Source organism: Lepisosteus platostomus, chromosome 3 (assembly GCF_059453375.1).
Source record: "Lepisosteus platostomus isolate fLepPlt1 chromosome 3, fLepPlt1.hap1, whole genome shotgun sequence".
NCBI lineage: Eukaryota > Metazoa > Chordata > Actinopteri > Semionotiformes > Lepisosteidae > Lepisosteus > Lepisosteus platostomus.
In genome coordinates this window covers 10,542,581-10,558,259 of record NC_142613.1, presented here as the reverse complement: position 1 = coordinate 10,558,259, position 15,679 = coordinate 10,542,581, and the positions used below count along the sequence as shown (strand labels likewise).

Here is a 15,679-nt window from a genome sequence, read left to right as displayed (position 1 = left end):
CTCAAATATGTATATCCATCACAAGCATGTCTTTTTTGGTTACAGGACTAGTGTACCCTTCAATGAACTGATTCACTGTAAAAGTAGCTATGAAAGCTGTTTCTTACCATTCCTGTTTGGTTTTAAGAGGTATAAGATCATAGAGTAAGAGATAACTAATGGAATGCAGTTAGATCTTAAGAGTAGATAATTCCAGATTTTCAATACACATTCTCCTACACAGGATATATATAATTTATCTTTCAGACATTGGTATGACTCAATCCTAGGGCAGTTAGCATATTGCTGATCTCAATAATCATAAGTATAGATGTCTGCAGGACTAGATTACAGTGATCTCAAACAACTAAGAAACTAACTTGACCCTGCTACATAACTGATTCCCGGCAAATGGTTCTAACTCCCTGTGCATTTACCATTATGGGTCAATTAACAACAAAGAGCCATATTCAAATAATTAGCTCTTTAAAACATATAATCACCTCCAATCCTTAAAACAATAGATTTCAGAAACTCCTAGTTTTAGCTTCCTGTTCATGAGTCAGGTAAGGACTTTGTTCTCAAAGTGTTCGAATAAAAGATCCTCAGTCATTCTCCGATTATGTGCATAAACAAAGTAAAACATTTGCAAGTCACTGACCGAACTGGATTAAAATGAACATCCTTTTGAATTTATTTCCCTACATCATGTTAATTTTCACAACATTTTCACAAGGACAACAGCCAATGTTGGCTTCCCCAGTATAAACTAAGTTTTGATACATTTGCACAATTTAGAGTGGTATATTATCAATCACAACTCATCCCAAGGTAAAAAAAAAGGTTCAAGGTTTAGTTTGCTAAATTAAAAGATGAGAAATGAAAAACAGAAAATTCAGTATTATTATTATATATCAAGAGTGCAGTTTTACGGTTTGACTTAACTAACTTAAAACATGATTCAGTGATTTCTTTTAGTAAGAAATACCCATTTTCTGACAAACATAGAAACACTGGTAGACCAGACATAACTTAAACTTCATATACTGGCGGTAAAACTCCTGATGACACTGCAGTTATTCTAAAGACAATTAATCACAATGCAGAATCCAGGAGGAAGTGGATAGGGGTGTGCAAAAACAGCAAAGACTAGAGCAATTTCCTTTTAATTTCCAAATTTTTCCAGTCTTATCTCTGAAAACTGTCTTTGAAGCTTTTTCTGTCCTACTCATTTCCTTTCATTTTGTCAATTGTTCTTGATTTGAATGTTATCTGAAATATTTAATAAAGAAATATATCATTCAAAACAATCAAGAGATTGCAGATTTTTACCACCGGTATATTAACTGAAGATGTTATGTCTGCCAGGCTCTGTGAAAGCTTCCTTATCTTTATCATTTTAAATAAATAGATAAAAATTACATACACCTGTACTGTTCATATATCTTACATAAATTTCATAAAACATTGCATATAGAAACAAAACTCAAGCAGTTACACAAAGGTCTCTTCTTAGTTGTACCATCGTTACTGTGCAACAGATTTTGTGTCCTCTACATTTTCCTCATGAGAAGCATCAGGCTGTACTTAGAGTTGTTATTTACATATAAAGAGTACCTAGATTATACTGCTTCCTACACCTGTATAATCTAGATGCAGTCCTTGTAATGTCTTGTGTCCAGGTTCAACATCTTTTTGTAAAAGCGCAGGATTCCTTTGTGACCAACAGGCTGCCTTGGGATCAGTGTACACGAGAGCACATTAATGTTCTTCAGTGGGATATTTGACAAAAGCTATTGCGGCCAGTTCCTTGCAGAACTCCTCCAATACTATAACCCCCTTTAGCAAAGTCATGTGGTCTGTCCTGTAGTGATGAAGAAAAAAAAAGATTATGGTAGAGACTACCCAAGTGGTATGTGTGAAATCCTTAACATCACTAATCACTTAAATCAGATGAAACTGAAAATGGAAAAGAGCTTGTTTTTGAAAGTATGTCTATCCAGTTGCTCCCAGAAAGTACAGCTGAATAAATCAATACCCACATTTGTAAAGCAAAGAATTGATGTCCCACCCTGGGAGACCCTGAACACTGAACTCTCCATTCACAATGAGCCACTTAGTCTCACAAAGGACTTAAAGGACGAAACTGCTGGGATAGAGGAGTTATATTGTTGCAGGCGGACGCTGTTTGACCAATCTGTATTTAATCAAATCAAATACAGCCCTTTGTTTTTTAATGTAGCTAAGAAATAAAAATGTCAAATCCAGCTTTTGCAGTTTTAGGGAGGCAGGGCATAGATGTTTCATTTGGTTACTTACATTGTCTCATGCTCCAGTCCCATCAGCTGCTTCCTCACGAACAGCAGCTTCTCAGAAAAGTGTGGGATGTGCTGAATTCTCTGCATGAGATCTCCGATCACCTGTAAGGACAGATAATTTGAAAATGTGCCACTGTCCAGAGTCTGCATTTCACTGGGCGTCCAAGGGAAAGTGCAAGGGACTTCCAGCAGAGAAAGTTCAAAACTTCTAAATATAATTCTGGCAATCGCAACAGTTCAATTCACACAGCAGGGTGGCTGAAAGCCAACATTCCAACAGCGATGAATGTGTTATAATTTCTTAAAGAGACAGAAAAGAAAATGAACTGGAAATAATTTTATGTACATGTTTGCCAAATTTTAGGTCAAAAGCAGAGCCTTAACAAAACATGAAGAAAGTATGTAAATAACAACAGCATCACACTGTTGTACATTAGATTAACTTTGCTCCATGTATTAAAGTACTGGTAACTATAAAGAGAGCAAGTTTCCACAATGGTTCATTTGAAAAAAGCATAGCAAAATACAGGTACCATCTGCTTTCATAAAAGTACATCAAAATACTCCAGGCATATCTCACTTTATATAATCATACTTTTTGGGTTTTCCTATCAACACTTCTTCTCTGTTTTATTAAGTTATATTCATGTTCAGACTGTTCTTTGCCAAGCTAAAACAAAATACAATTACAATTATTCATTTGATGAGGAAGCATATTAGAGTTGCACAGGTGAATTTCTAATCCTGATCATGAGTAAATTTATGGACAAGTCTCAAAATCTCTGTTTAGAGAAGTGCAATGAGAAAAAAAAACCACTGAATGCATTACAGAGTTTTCACCATATGTCAACTTTCAATCAGTTAAGTCCAAACTGATGCAGACTTCCAATTCCCATTTTCTGTGCACAATTCACAATCAACAGAAATCCACTTTCAAACCAGGCTGTTAAAATATTTAGTTTATATTCACCCTCTTCACATTATCCCCAAAACACACAGTATTAACCATACGTGCCAACAGGCCTTACTCACTCTGATGAGCACGGAGAAGAGAGACCTGCTGCCAGGGGCCAGGCTGATGTAGGGGTCCAAGAGGTACTCATGCAGGTGGGGATGTGGGAACACAGCTAGCTTGGAAAGCACTGATGTCACCTGCAAGTTCAGCTCGTAGGGCTGCAACGGAGCACCAGAATGGGAGAAACCGTTACATCGGCATTTTCCATTATTACAACTGAAGAAGCAGACAGAACTTGGAAACAGCATTTCTCAAAAGGAAGTCTGCTTTTGCGGCACTTGCTGTAGAAATGTTTTTTATGGGAGCTACAACATTAACCAACAAATGAACTCATAATTGACATTAAGACAGCTCCAGGACAGGGATTTTCCTACACATTTAATGAATGATGTTGATGAACTACTGCACTAAAGACCGTACTGGTGGGAGTAGAAGAAAATGCACTGTCCATTTGTGAAGCAGGCTAAGATTACCTGGTCAAGAATTCGTGTGATTCTGTCAAACAGAACTTTCAGGAAGTGGCCTTCATAGAAGTCCAGATTTGGGTGAACTGATTCCTGAGGTTTAGGGGTCTTGGGCCATCCCCATTGGAGAGAATAAGAGGTGCATTCTTTAAACTAGAAGGGAATATAAAGATTTAAAAATAAATACAATTCCTTTTATACACTCTGCTTTGGCGTACATTCCAGTAATACACACAACTGGGATCTTCAACAGTTCATAATATCCCAGGTATGGATCTAAAAATCATTTGCCAGTCTTACAGCACTTAAAAGAATCAAGAACATTACATAACTCTGTACATTATGGATGTTAAAAAGCTCTGAAGATCTTTATTATTCACTCACATGAATGAATAATGAGATGGATTATCAGACATGCGACTGTTGTACTCTTACCAGTTCATGAGCATCATGCACATATGTGTCATATCCTGATTCTTGGACACAATGAGACGTTTTTGCTTCTTGTGGAACAAGGCAGACAAAGCTGAAACAGAAAATATTCTAATTCATAATTTAAAGTTCTTACAGTTACCTTACAAGAAAACATCTTTTGAAGCTGTGCTCTGGGCATTTCAAAGCTTTATATGGCACTTGGAGAACTAAATCAGGAACAGTGCTTCGCACAGAGAGATACCTGTCTATTTCTATGTACTGTTAATTCAGTACCTCCACAGTAAAGCATGTTTATATCTTGTGACATGGAAGGCACTTAATAAAATTATTAAAATTCTCTCTAAATCTCATCTCTACGTGTGTCTTTACTGACCCATTTTTTGTGCCAGAGTGGCATTCCTGCCAAAGGGATTGTTATCTCAAATGCAATTAAATAATGGGAAATAAATACATGAAGGATAACTGCTTCTATAATTACTTTTTTCGTACAGCACAGGAAAAGGATAATTACAAAATGTCCTGCTGTTCGCATGGACTTGCAATGTGCTGGACTACGCCGAGCACTGAGGTGTCTACATCCTCACCTGTTGACAATGTCAGTGACCTGGGTTTTCCCAGGGGGTCGAGGTTTGGTCGTCCTGGGTGGTAAAGACAGAAGCTGGTTGGGGGTGTTGAACTCACTCTCAGGGTACATGTCTGTGAAGAATGGATCCTCCTCCAGTTCCCTGTTTAGTGCCCAGCAGAAGTTCAGAAAGACCAGTTGTTTTTCTCTGCAAGCCTGATGTTATCATGTAGAGTCAGCATGCAGCAACCCCCAAGACTGATCTGTAGATCTGTATTCCTGCCCAGATTTCTCAAATATTAAAATGGGTACCCTTTTCCCCAACCCCAATAACACTAGTGCCCCATTTTTGTGCCTCATTTCTTCAATGGTATAATGATCCTGGATGGCACACAAGGCCCAACTACCACTGTTTCTACTTGCTCCTTTTTAAGACTGGAGTATTAAAACTGATCACCTCACAGGAAAGTTCAGAAGCCAACATATCTGCCAACATATCTGCCATTTGAGCACAGAGGATCCCAAGTTATACAGCTCAAACAGCTCAATATGTTTTTTTATAAAACCTCCATGTACTGGCAAGCAGAACCAGAGAAATAATCAATTTATTGGGTTGGAGGAACAAGTAGTTTTCTAAGAACAGATGGAAATGCGTTCCAAATAATTCTGGGGGAATTTTTTGAGTCATACCTAAGACAGGTTAAAGGAAAAATGCTGACTGCCCTCCCTCAAAGCCCGATAGAAAACAGCCTCTTACTCTGACTCGTCCAGATGCTCTGTGTCCCCAGCGGGCCTGTCCTCTGCCCCACCAGGGCTCTGAGCGATGTAGCTCCTCTGCTCCAAATTGCGCAGCACAAGGCTAAACACAATCTGCTCATGTGGCTTCTGTAGCAGCTCCTCAAACAACCTCAGAGTAGCCAAACTGATCTGGGAGAGAGAGGGGAAAGGGGAATGGAGACACACAGGAAAACAGCAAGAGACAGGGGTGACAAAGGATGAGTGCATTAACACTTTCAGCTACGCATCTCATTTCTTTTCCTTCCAGAACACCGTAGCCCTGCATAATCTAGGCCTTAGGCAATACCTTGCAATTATACACGTTACAAAAAAGTAGAAGTGTATGAAGACTCACTTCACACAATCAGTGAACTGTAGCACCTATGGTTATCCTACAGCACAAGATCAGCTGTACATTAGGAATGGGAGGGAGCTGAAAAACGCTAATTCAATTATACTAGTACACTCCAAAAGGGTGGATACAGTAAGCCAAAATTGTAATTAAAAAGGGAATTACAGACAGCATCCCTACTCTTTGATAAATAACAATCAGATGGCTACAAGTAGCAGGGACGTTAGCTACATGTCTCAACCAAAAGACAGTACATCCTACATCGCAGTCTCCAGTTACCATATTCCATACTGGACTTTCTGGGAAGAAATGTGGATATGTTGAAGGACATGGACTCCTATACAAGACACCCAAAACTGAATTGGAAGCCCAAAGTACCTCATCCGATATGTGGTCACAGTGCTCAATGAGGTGGAAGCGCAACGCATGAGTATCGGTGTCCATGCGTGCTTCTGGCTCCCGCCGACTCCCCAACAGAAAGAAAACAAGCTCCTCCAGTAACAGCGGGGCTGAGATCTGCCGCACACTCAAGAACAGCAACGCTGTGGCCACAAGGACTCCCACCTCCGATCTGAAGCACAGAGACTGCACTGAGGCTACAGGCCAGTTAAAGAAAATGTACTGGTGATGGATGTAAACATGATGATGTGGTACTTTTATTGTTATCTTTGATGCTTATCACATACAAACATATTGATGGTAGCATCTATGCAACATTTCTTCATATCTCCTAAGTAACACATACCTGCCTTTTACAATATAGTGGCAGAGAATGGGTTATAATGATAATAATAATAGTTTTCCTGTTTTAGCAACAAACAGACTCTAAACACAAGTTGAGAATGTCTGTCTCTCTCTTTCATGTTTAATGGTCACTACAGATTTTAAGACTTTCAAGAACTCATTGCACAGAATTGGTGGGCACTAAGTGAAACAACCCGTCTAGGCACTCTCCCCCATTGTTCTGATCTTAAAAAGTAATTTCAAAAATCACATCCGCCCTTACATCTGTAAAAGCTGGGGTTGCATTACTGCCGTAAGCCACTGTTGGTGAACTGCTTTGGCCAATCGGGAGGCAAGAACCTGAAAATGAGATGAGAAAACATGCAGTGCCTTCAGGACATGCTTTTTCTGGCACCATTATTCCTTCAAGTCCAGACCGTGCTTTTTAATTTTTGATACTTGACCCAAGAAGTCAAAATTTCTGCCCAAAGAACTGCTGCTAATTTGGAGAGTCATCCTAATGAAACGCAGAGCCCTGAGATTAGACAATATGACTTGTTTTGGTATCTGAAAAAAAATCTTCAGCTTCTGTCCAAATCAAATTTCTTCCCTTTTATTTCCACCCTCCTCATTCTCTCAAATATCGAGGTCCGTACTACATGACCCTCTAGATACGGTTCTGGTGTGAGACTAGAAGAGTAACCTCTTTTCTCATGCCTTGACTATAAAGTTTCCCAGTCTGGTATGGAGTCTCTTACCCTTGGTGTGTCTTTTACAAGCTGATCACAGAAATCTAACCAAGTTAAAAACGCCTCAAGGTGCTCTTTCCCAGGAAATGTGCAAGTCTCCTCTTTACCGTTCTGAGAAGGCAAAACTCTGCACAATAAACAACAAAACAACTATTATTAGGATGACACTTATTTAAGATTCAATTCTATGACTTTGCCCCATTGAAATGTAGAATGTAATATGCAAGTAAAACCTTAATCAGTTTATATGTGCATTAAAATGTGTTTTATAAAGAGCATGTGGACCTGCAGTGTACTGTACAAATTAATGGATTGAAAAAAATTTGCGTTGTGTACAAGGTTTAAAAAATTATAAAAATATTTGTTTCAGGATATTAAGGTCATCTTCTTTGGTGGTTTATTACCCTGTTAAAAGGTAACCCTTTCTTTCCTGAACGTCCTGAAACAAATAATTTAAAACAATTATTTACACCATAACTGTCTTTTCTACTAAGCCTCCAGAAGAATCTATCAGACTTACAAACAGAGTGTATCAATTACAATATACAGTATTCCATTATGATAACCACAATACAGAAGTAAATTCCTGGCACCCTCAGTTAATCACAAAGAAGCCATTTGACCGACTGCTGTAGATACACACCTCCAGTACACCCTGTTGACTGTCTGAATGTCCGTGGGGTCTACTGAGGTAGGGATCAGGCTGTACAGGTCACACAGCCGGTCTGTCAGCAACTCACACAGTGCTGCACTCTCAGTCAGGATGATCGCATTCTCTTCCTTTGGTATACTGGCGAGAAGGAGCAGACCTTCACAGGCCTTTAGCGCAACTCTGCTTTTCTAAGAAAAAATAAAGATCAGGGATGATAAACATTATTGTCCCCTAGGGAAAATTTTACAAATCACATCTCTTGCACATACATACTGTCCATACGTAACTCATTACATAAAACAGTCATGACATGTTACAGATACATAGTTTGTTCCAGGGTTCTACTGCATACCAACTCAGAGTGAGTTTATTGTCTGTTTATTTAATATAGAAAAAGGAGACACCTCTTTCACAAAGTAAGTGTTTGGAACAAACTACCCAAATAAACCGTGAAAGCTGATTCATTCAGATTCCTCTAAAACTTCCTTTATGAGAGGTTTGGATCTATACACTGCTGAGTAACAGGATGAACAATAAAGGCAAACGACTTCCTCTGCTTTATGATTATTGTTGTTGTTCTAAAGGTACAATGTTAAACATACTGCAAACTCTTCTGCTTAAGTCAATAACAGCTGCTGGACATTCCATACCTCTTGCCTACAATTTGCACACACAGATGTATCCAGTTTAAACATGTTCCCTGCTCCCGCCCCTCGCTCCTCCTCTCTCCCAGCCTTTGTTCTCCCGTTACATTACCTTCGCTCACTACCATGTGTTTCTCACACCTGAAGAAGGCTCCATGGCCGAAATGTTGTGTTTTCTTTCATCTCTTTTCAGCATGGAATAAACCTATTACTTGTTCCATTCAAAACACATCTGTCATGTGCTTCAGCAGAAACAGCTATATTGTAATTTATGCAATACTGTCCATACTTGCTGATTTTGAATGCAATGTTACTGAAAACCAGATAAGTTACTGATTGGGAAAACATTCTTTTCCTTGCACAACTGAAATGTTATTAATAGAAAAAAGGATTGCACATACCTGGCTTTTAGCCAAGTTAACCAAGGCACTGACCAGGTTGGTCTGGGCGTTTTGCGCGGCAGGGGGAGATGAAGGGTCCGTTGGATGGCTGTGGCTGGAGCAGGCGCCTGGATCTCCCCCAGCCAGCGAGGGAGCAGCTGTGCAGTCAGACAGGGGGCTGGAAGGCACTGATTGTCCACCGTGGTCACCACTTCCCTGTGGGCTCATTCCCCCTTCTTTCTCCTTCTCTCCCGAGGTACAGCTGGGTTTCCTTGTGCCCTTTTCCCTCTTTGCACACAGGGACAGCAGAAATGCCATACTCACCAAGAAATGCAAAGTGATTAAGCATATATAACAGGACACTGAATGAGGAACAGAACAGATGTCAACCCTCTCTGGCAATCAGATGGAGTAAAACTGCCCTGGCAGGTCACCCTGCATGGCACAGGTACTCCCTGGCATTCGAGGGTCTAAGTGTTGAATTTGGATTGTCACACAGCTGGACTGGTGAATTTAAAAAAAAGGACAAAATGGAAGGGTTTCCCCGTGTTCTGTGGTGCCCGTTTCTTAATCCAAACCAGGTTTGGATCCAAGGTGTTTCCTGGTGAAGCATATTTTTCCATTTCACATTTATGACCAGTCAAAGAGGGAGAAGCATAACAAGAGAAAAGCGAGAGAGAGAGAGCTGTCAATGGCAAGCAATCGAGGTAAACTTTCTGTGCACTGCTGCTGAAATGAGCCTTATTTTAAAACAATAATGCTGAGTGCAAACTTGTACCACCCTTTTTTTACGGAGACCTGAATTTCAATTTTGTTATTAATATACATCAATGTGTTAAAGGAAGGCTTAACAACAAGGACTCCTGAGTGACTACAGCTGTAATTAAATGTATCAGCAGATGCTTAAATGTATCCAAAGCAACTTAAATTTGTACCCATTTATAAAACAGAACCTACAGTACGTGCCCCACCTGGGATATGCATCCACACCTTCTAGTTACCAGTCCAGAGCCCTAACTCCTACTCGAATCAGAAGCACTCATTCGAGGGACAAACCTGCTGTTATCATAGTCTTGGACATGTCATTAGCTGAGTGTGAGTAGTATTGCATGAGTGGTGGTAATAAGGTAAAAATGGTTATGTGGGCCTGGGTTTGGGAAACACCTGATCCATTTGGGACCTGCCAGGCACCTGATAGCTAGTAGTGATGTCAGCACACATCTAATGACAAGTGGCTCAGGAAGGCGAGAGGAGTGTGCACGCATGTTTCCCGATTCCACTACTGTCCAGGAATCAGAAATGATACACCCGGTGGCTGGTTACCAACTGATTTAAAAGAGGAACACAAAAGACACTAAAGAAAAACACTAAACAGAAAGAGCCCTTACTATAGCAAGTTACTCCCCTTTTCCTTAGTCCCAATATTCCCCATGTCACGAAAACACAAAAGCAGGTCTCTTCAAGCAACAGGAAAGGCTCTAATGACAAGCAGTGGTACCTCTAGGATGTAGTTCAGCACATAGGGATCCTGTTTCAGCTTGAAACAGATAACCAAGAGAAACTGGACTTCATCCTTTTCGGTCTGTGATGCAGAGACCGCTCCACATAGTCGAATTAGCTTCTGTTAAGGACAACACAGTTTTGCCATTGTGAGGCCAGTGGATCTTAAGATATATCAGGAGAAAATACACATTCTGTTGAGTATTGTTCATGGAATAGTACTATAGGAGTATAAACATTATTAGGTCCACATCTTCATTTTCAAATATCTGCTAATTTGTAGTGCTGTTCCAAAAACAGAACTCAGAAAGTCATGCTTTTAAATTGCACAATTAAGGTGCTGTTGATCATACAAGCTGTATGCTTTTAATTGTGAATTAAAATGTGTTTATCCTGCCAGGTGTTCACCTCAATCCAGTTCAAGTAGGAAATTCTGAAAAAGTAACATATTGATCCCAATAGGATTCAAGTTGTTTTGTTAGTCATGGAAACTCAAATATTTTGAAAAAAGAGTGCTTTCTCAACTACAGCCTTTGTATGTTAAAGTAACATATGAGTAGGTTTATATTCACATTCCTATTTAGGAAACCAAGAAATTAAAATTGTAACTATTATTTTAAAATGTTGCAGTTCAATTTAAAGAAAGATCAATTCACTCTCAATACAAAAATGTACAGAAAAAAAACACTGGCAATTCTGTGCAAAGAATGCCAATAAACATGTACTGGTATATTGTGCACCGTACAGTACTTTCACAACATACCAAAATTACACCATGGTGTAATTAGTTTTATTAAGTGCTTAATCTGAACTTAATTTCTAAATTGTCATGTACATAAGATAAAAATAAATTGGTGTTGCCATCATGGACTGGAGTTATGAATTTAAAAGTGTATAAGGTTTGGTGCTTCAACTTTTTTAGAGCTAAAAGCATACAGAGTTAAATTAAGAAATTAATTGCCTGATCTAAGAAAATTAAATCTCAATTGGGAAGAAATCTAACTAAACTGGGAAGTGTGAATGGAATCAGTCATCACACACCTGAACGGGTCTGTGCACATTAATAATATGGAGCATCGGCTGCTGAATCTGTCCAAGCAACTTCGTGAAGAAAATCAGGACCTGCTGGTTCATTCCAGGAGGATACTAGAGAGCGGAGAAGAAAGACATCACATGAAATGATGCATTGGACCAAAATGCACTTGCACCCCATTACCTCAACAATTTCCAAGCCTGCAGAATGCAGGAATGGATCCTAGTTTTCAACTGCCCACGCCATCAATGACTATTGTGGCGCCATACTGTAGGTGATACACTGCCCATTCCAAATGCCTGCAGTCAAATCCTGCCATTATCAGACCAAGGAATTAAGAAATGGAACCTACAGCTGATAAGCTTGGTGGTCAACATATGCAATAGAGGCAGGGAAGTGGCTGCTGCCACAAGGTGTGGCAGGCTGCCTGATCTCCAGCATTTATTGATATCAGGTGACCGAGACTGTATTCAAGAGTGCTACAGGGTCAACAACTTGGTTGGGACAAACAGATTCGCACTGTGTTCATGTGCTCACATATAAGCTGCTTTACTTAAATACAAGCAGCAGCTATGACAAGTTTGCAATGAACAATTCTGCCCCGTTACACTACAGTACTAAATATGAGAATGGTGTAGGAGAGCTTGAATGTGTTTTAGAGAAAAGGTAAAATAGCAGCAATAGCAGGTGTTGTAACACTCTCCAAAACCAAAGGTTTTCAACTGTTCTCCACACCAAAAATAGGTGTATTGTTTCCAAAAAATTGCAGCAAACAGTAATCCGTTCTGCTTGCCTTCAACTTTATTTTTTCTGCAGCAGGGTTCACTTAGTCTGAGCCTGTTTCGACTGCTCCTTGCTAGCTATCTAAACCACCCTTAAGTTACCAAATGATCTTCAGAGACAAGCAGGAATTACGTTGTATCGAGCTTTCTGACATATTCTTTCTAGAATTCTGATGGAGCCATCCTAATCAAATTGCAAAAACATACACAACAAAGACAAATATCTGAATTATTCTGAAACCAAGCACAAGATACAAGATTATTTCTAATTTTTCTCAATTTTTATACCTTAAAAACAGGTCAAAAGGTCTTACCAGTCTTAGCCGTTAGATTAGGTAAAGACACTCATTTGCCTAAATAAAATAGGCTGGAACAAAAACCAGAAGATAATGTGTGGCCTCAACAACCAGAATTAACCTTACATTAACAAATATGAAGTGCAGATGTAAGCAGAATAGTTACCTGGGCTTTCCCTAACGTGCAGAGCGTCTCCAGCACTTTGTGCTGCAGAAGATACTCCATGCAAGGGCCAGTTTCCTCCATTTCCTGCTGCTTCTCCTCATACACCAAAATATCCAGCATCTGTTTCAGCCTCCATGGGATGTCCGTCTGCTTTGCCGGGGTCATTTCATCTGTAAGACAGTCGCAGATTTCTTCACCAACATTAGTCATAAATTACAGAAGAGAAGAAAAAACATTTTTAAAGAAATATCACCCTGTGCAGTTTTAAGGAAAGTTTGAAGGACAACACTGCTTTTAGACAACCTCAATGAGGAAAAGGATACTGCGTGTGACATTGCAAAGGAACAGGCAGAGGTTAATTCTACTTTGCAAAGTCAAAAAGAAAAGAAATGGCTGTGGAGCCTTGCTCAAGTGTAGGGCTCCATGGCTGTAACACTATTTTTTTCTCCTTTAGCTTTTCAGTATGGGATTATCTCCTGCTGCTTCCTCTGCAGCTCTCAGGCTGATGCAGCTCATCAGTGTAACCTTTGTGTCTTATATTTGGTATTTTTATTAATAGCAAATAGTATAAAATAAAGCATGGTAAAGAGTCCAAAAGAGCAGACCGTTAAAGATATAATAACAATGAGAATGGAATGAAAAGACTTTCCAGTAAAAAAAAATCCAAAAAAGGAAAACGAAAATTGGGATATAACAGAAATGTGCCCAATTTCCCTTGATAAAGAATAGCTGGTGTCTACAGCAAATATCATTGAAACTGGTTCTCCAGTTCCTTTAAAAAAATAAAAAATAAAGGAGGGATTGTTAAAGGATAGGTGAGCAAGGGTGATCACATTTGTCTTCTGCACTTCATACAGCAATCTGTGGTTTCAAAAGACCTTGACCTTTTTCATTTCCTTACCTGACGTCTCTATGTAGTAGTTTGTTATGCCTTTCCAGTGCTCTACAAAGGATTCCAGTAAATTCACTGAGGGTTCTCTCTGGAAGAGAAAACCAAATTAGGGTCAGTTGCTGATTGAAACCTTGTGTTTTATGTAGATTCTGTACTTGTGGAATGCCTTTTCAAGAGTGGACATAATTTTTTAATTCCCCAAATTAAAGATTAAAAACAGACAGGTTTTTAACTTTCACTCAGCATATGATAGACAAGAATGTGGCTTGTCAAATCTTAACATAGAAAACAGCAGTTGGCAATCTCCCTTTGAAATTAACAAGATCTATATAATGCAGGATACAATTTTAAATTACATTTTAAATAATACAAGTCCCACCATCAGTTTTAAAAATAAAAGGAGCATCTTTAAGATTTTCAATATCTTTAGGCAATGAGTTGCTCAGAACGAAATAAATAATAAATTAAAGACGTGGCCATTTGTCCCATCTATCTCATGTAGTCGCTCTGAGGAGCTCTGTTTATAGGAAGCAGTGACGGTGCCAGTTACAATATAGCAGGGTCGCTTATTCAGGACTCCCGCAAACCTTCGGGTAAAGAATAGCCTCATTTTAAAAACACTCTCTTTAGTTCCACTTGTATCCTCTGGTTTGTGTTTCAGAGTCGATTCTGAACAAGTCTACTGTCAGTGCCTTTGAGTATTTTGAATGTTTGAATGAATGGTCCCTTCGTATCACATATAATTATCCAACCGCCCTTCACAAGTCATACTAAAAAAAGTATGGTACTGAAATAAAGGTACCTTTACAGTTCAGGACAAATTCAGAGTTAGTGTCAACATACAAAAATAACTGTCAGAAATTGACTTAAGAATCGTTAAGATAGCTAACGCAGTGTTAGGGCACGAAAGCGTTAACCAAAATAGATGACTTTTTAAACAGAATTAATATTTTGAATTCAGAATTTGTACATTTTTAAATCGGTTCAGGTGTGCTGTTATTGATCAGTGTCAGTTCTAGCAAAATGATTCAGGAATGTAGTTCTTGCCTTAAGCATGTTCCACGTAAACAGAAAACCACGAAGAAACATGAAGATGCTGATATGTTGTATAATATTAAAAGTCAACAGCTATAAGACAATAAATATAGTGCGATATTTGCCTGCATGGCTATCTAACATATACTGAATGGATTCGTTTTAGTAATACAACATATTATTGTATCGGCTTTCTCGGCGCAAAAAAACAGTTGTAGTTCAGCTCAAACTAAGGAGCGACTTGTTGATACTAGTAACAGCCAGAAAACACACTTATAGATGAGCAAAGTAACTAAACACTTATAGCTAGAGTTGCACAATAGTTTAGTACATCACAGTCTATCTCAATATCTAATTAAATAGATTTTGCAAAGCTATAATATTATTTATAAGCCTCACAATCAGGCCATGACAAAAGCCGGGGACCTAAGTTTCTGACCTTGCGGGCTTCGGGAACTCCTTCACCAGCTTTTCACTTACCGTTTCCAGCGCCTCCTGGAAGAGAGCCGTCAATTTACTGAACATCTCCATTGTCGGCAGGATTTCAACGTCGCTGGTACCTCCTTAGTACATGCATTTAGGTACCGGAGTTGTCACACATCAGTATACAAAAAATAAAATTAAAACCTCAAAACAGCTGTTCCACTTTCCGCCGCTACGCTGGAGCCCAACTTCCTTCTGTGACAGGGGGAGTGTCTTGTTGTGTTGATCAAGTTTGCAATATTTACTTGTATCATGGTCACACCACAGAGAAGGGCTTTCCATGAGGATGTCGGCTTTCATGGTTTATTTGACATATAGCAGTTGCATCGATAGGTTATTTTTGCTTCAGATGCACGAGTACAAAACAATAAATAACACGATGATCTGATATTATTTATTTTCCAGTTTCTGTATTTTAAGAAGCACAAACGTTTGATTGCTT

The 15,679-nt window shown here is 39.1% G+C and overlaps 1 protein-coding gene across 1 annotated transcript; it reads right to left on the bottom strand.

The window, feature by feature from the left end:
• Nucleotides 1–649: 649 nt before the first annotated feature.
• On the bottom strand, nucleotides 650–15,458 carry fhip2b (FHF complex subunit HOOK interacting protein 2B). Its single transcript, XM_088624457.1, has 17 exons — nucleotides 15,235–15,458; nucleotides 13,729–13,807; nucleotides 12,828–12,997; nucleotides 11,592–11,696; nucleotides 10,549–10,671; nucleotides 9,072–9,338; nucleotides 8,018–8,214; nucleotides 7,384–7,501; nucleotides 6,909–6,985; nucleotides 6,281–6,473; nucleotides 5,531–5,700; nucleotides 4,796–4,936; nucleotides 4,212–4,302; nucleotides 3,786–3,929; nucleotides 3,330–3,470; nucleotides 2,299–2,399; nucleotides 650–1,843 (listed from the first exon to the last, which is right to left on the bottom strand). The coding sequence occupies exons 1-17, from the start codon at nucleotides 15,283–15,285 to the stop codon at nucleotides 1,741–1,743; spliced, it is 2,271 nt and encodes a 756-aa protein (XP_088480583.1). The 5' UTR covers nucleotides 15,286–15,458; the 3' UTR covers nucleotides 650–1,740.
• Between the last annotated feature and the right edge of the window lie 221 nt (nucleotides 15,459–15,679).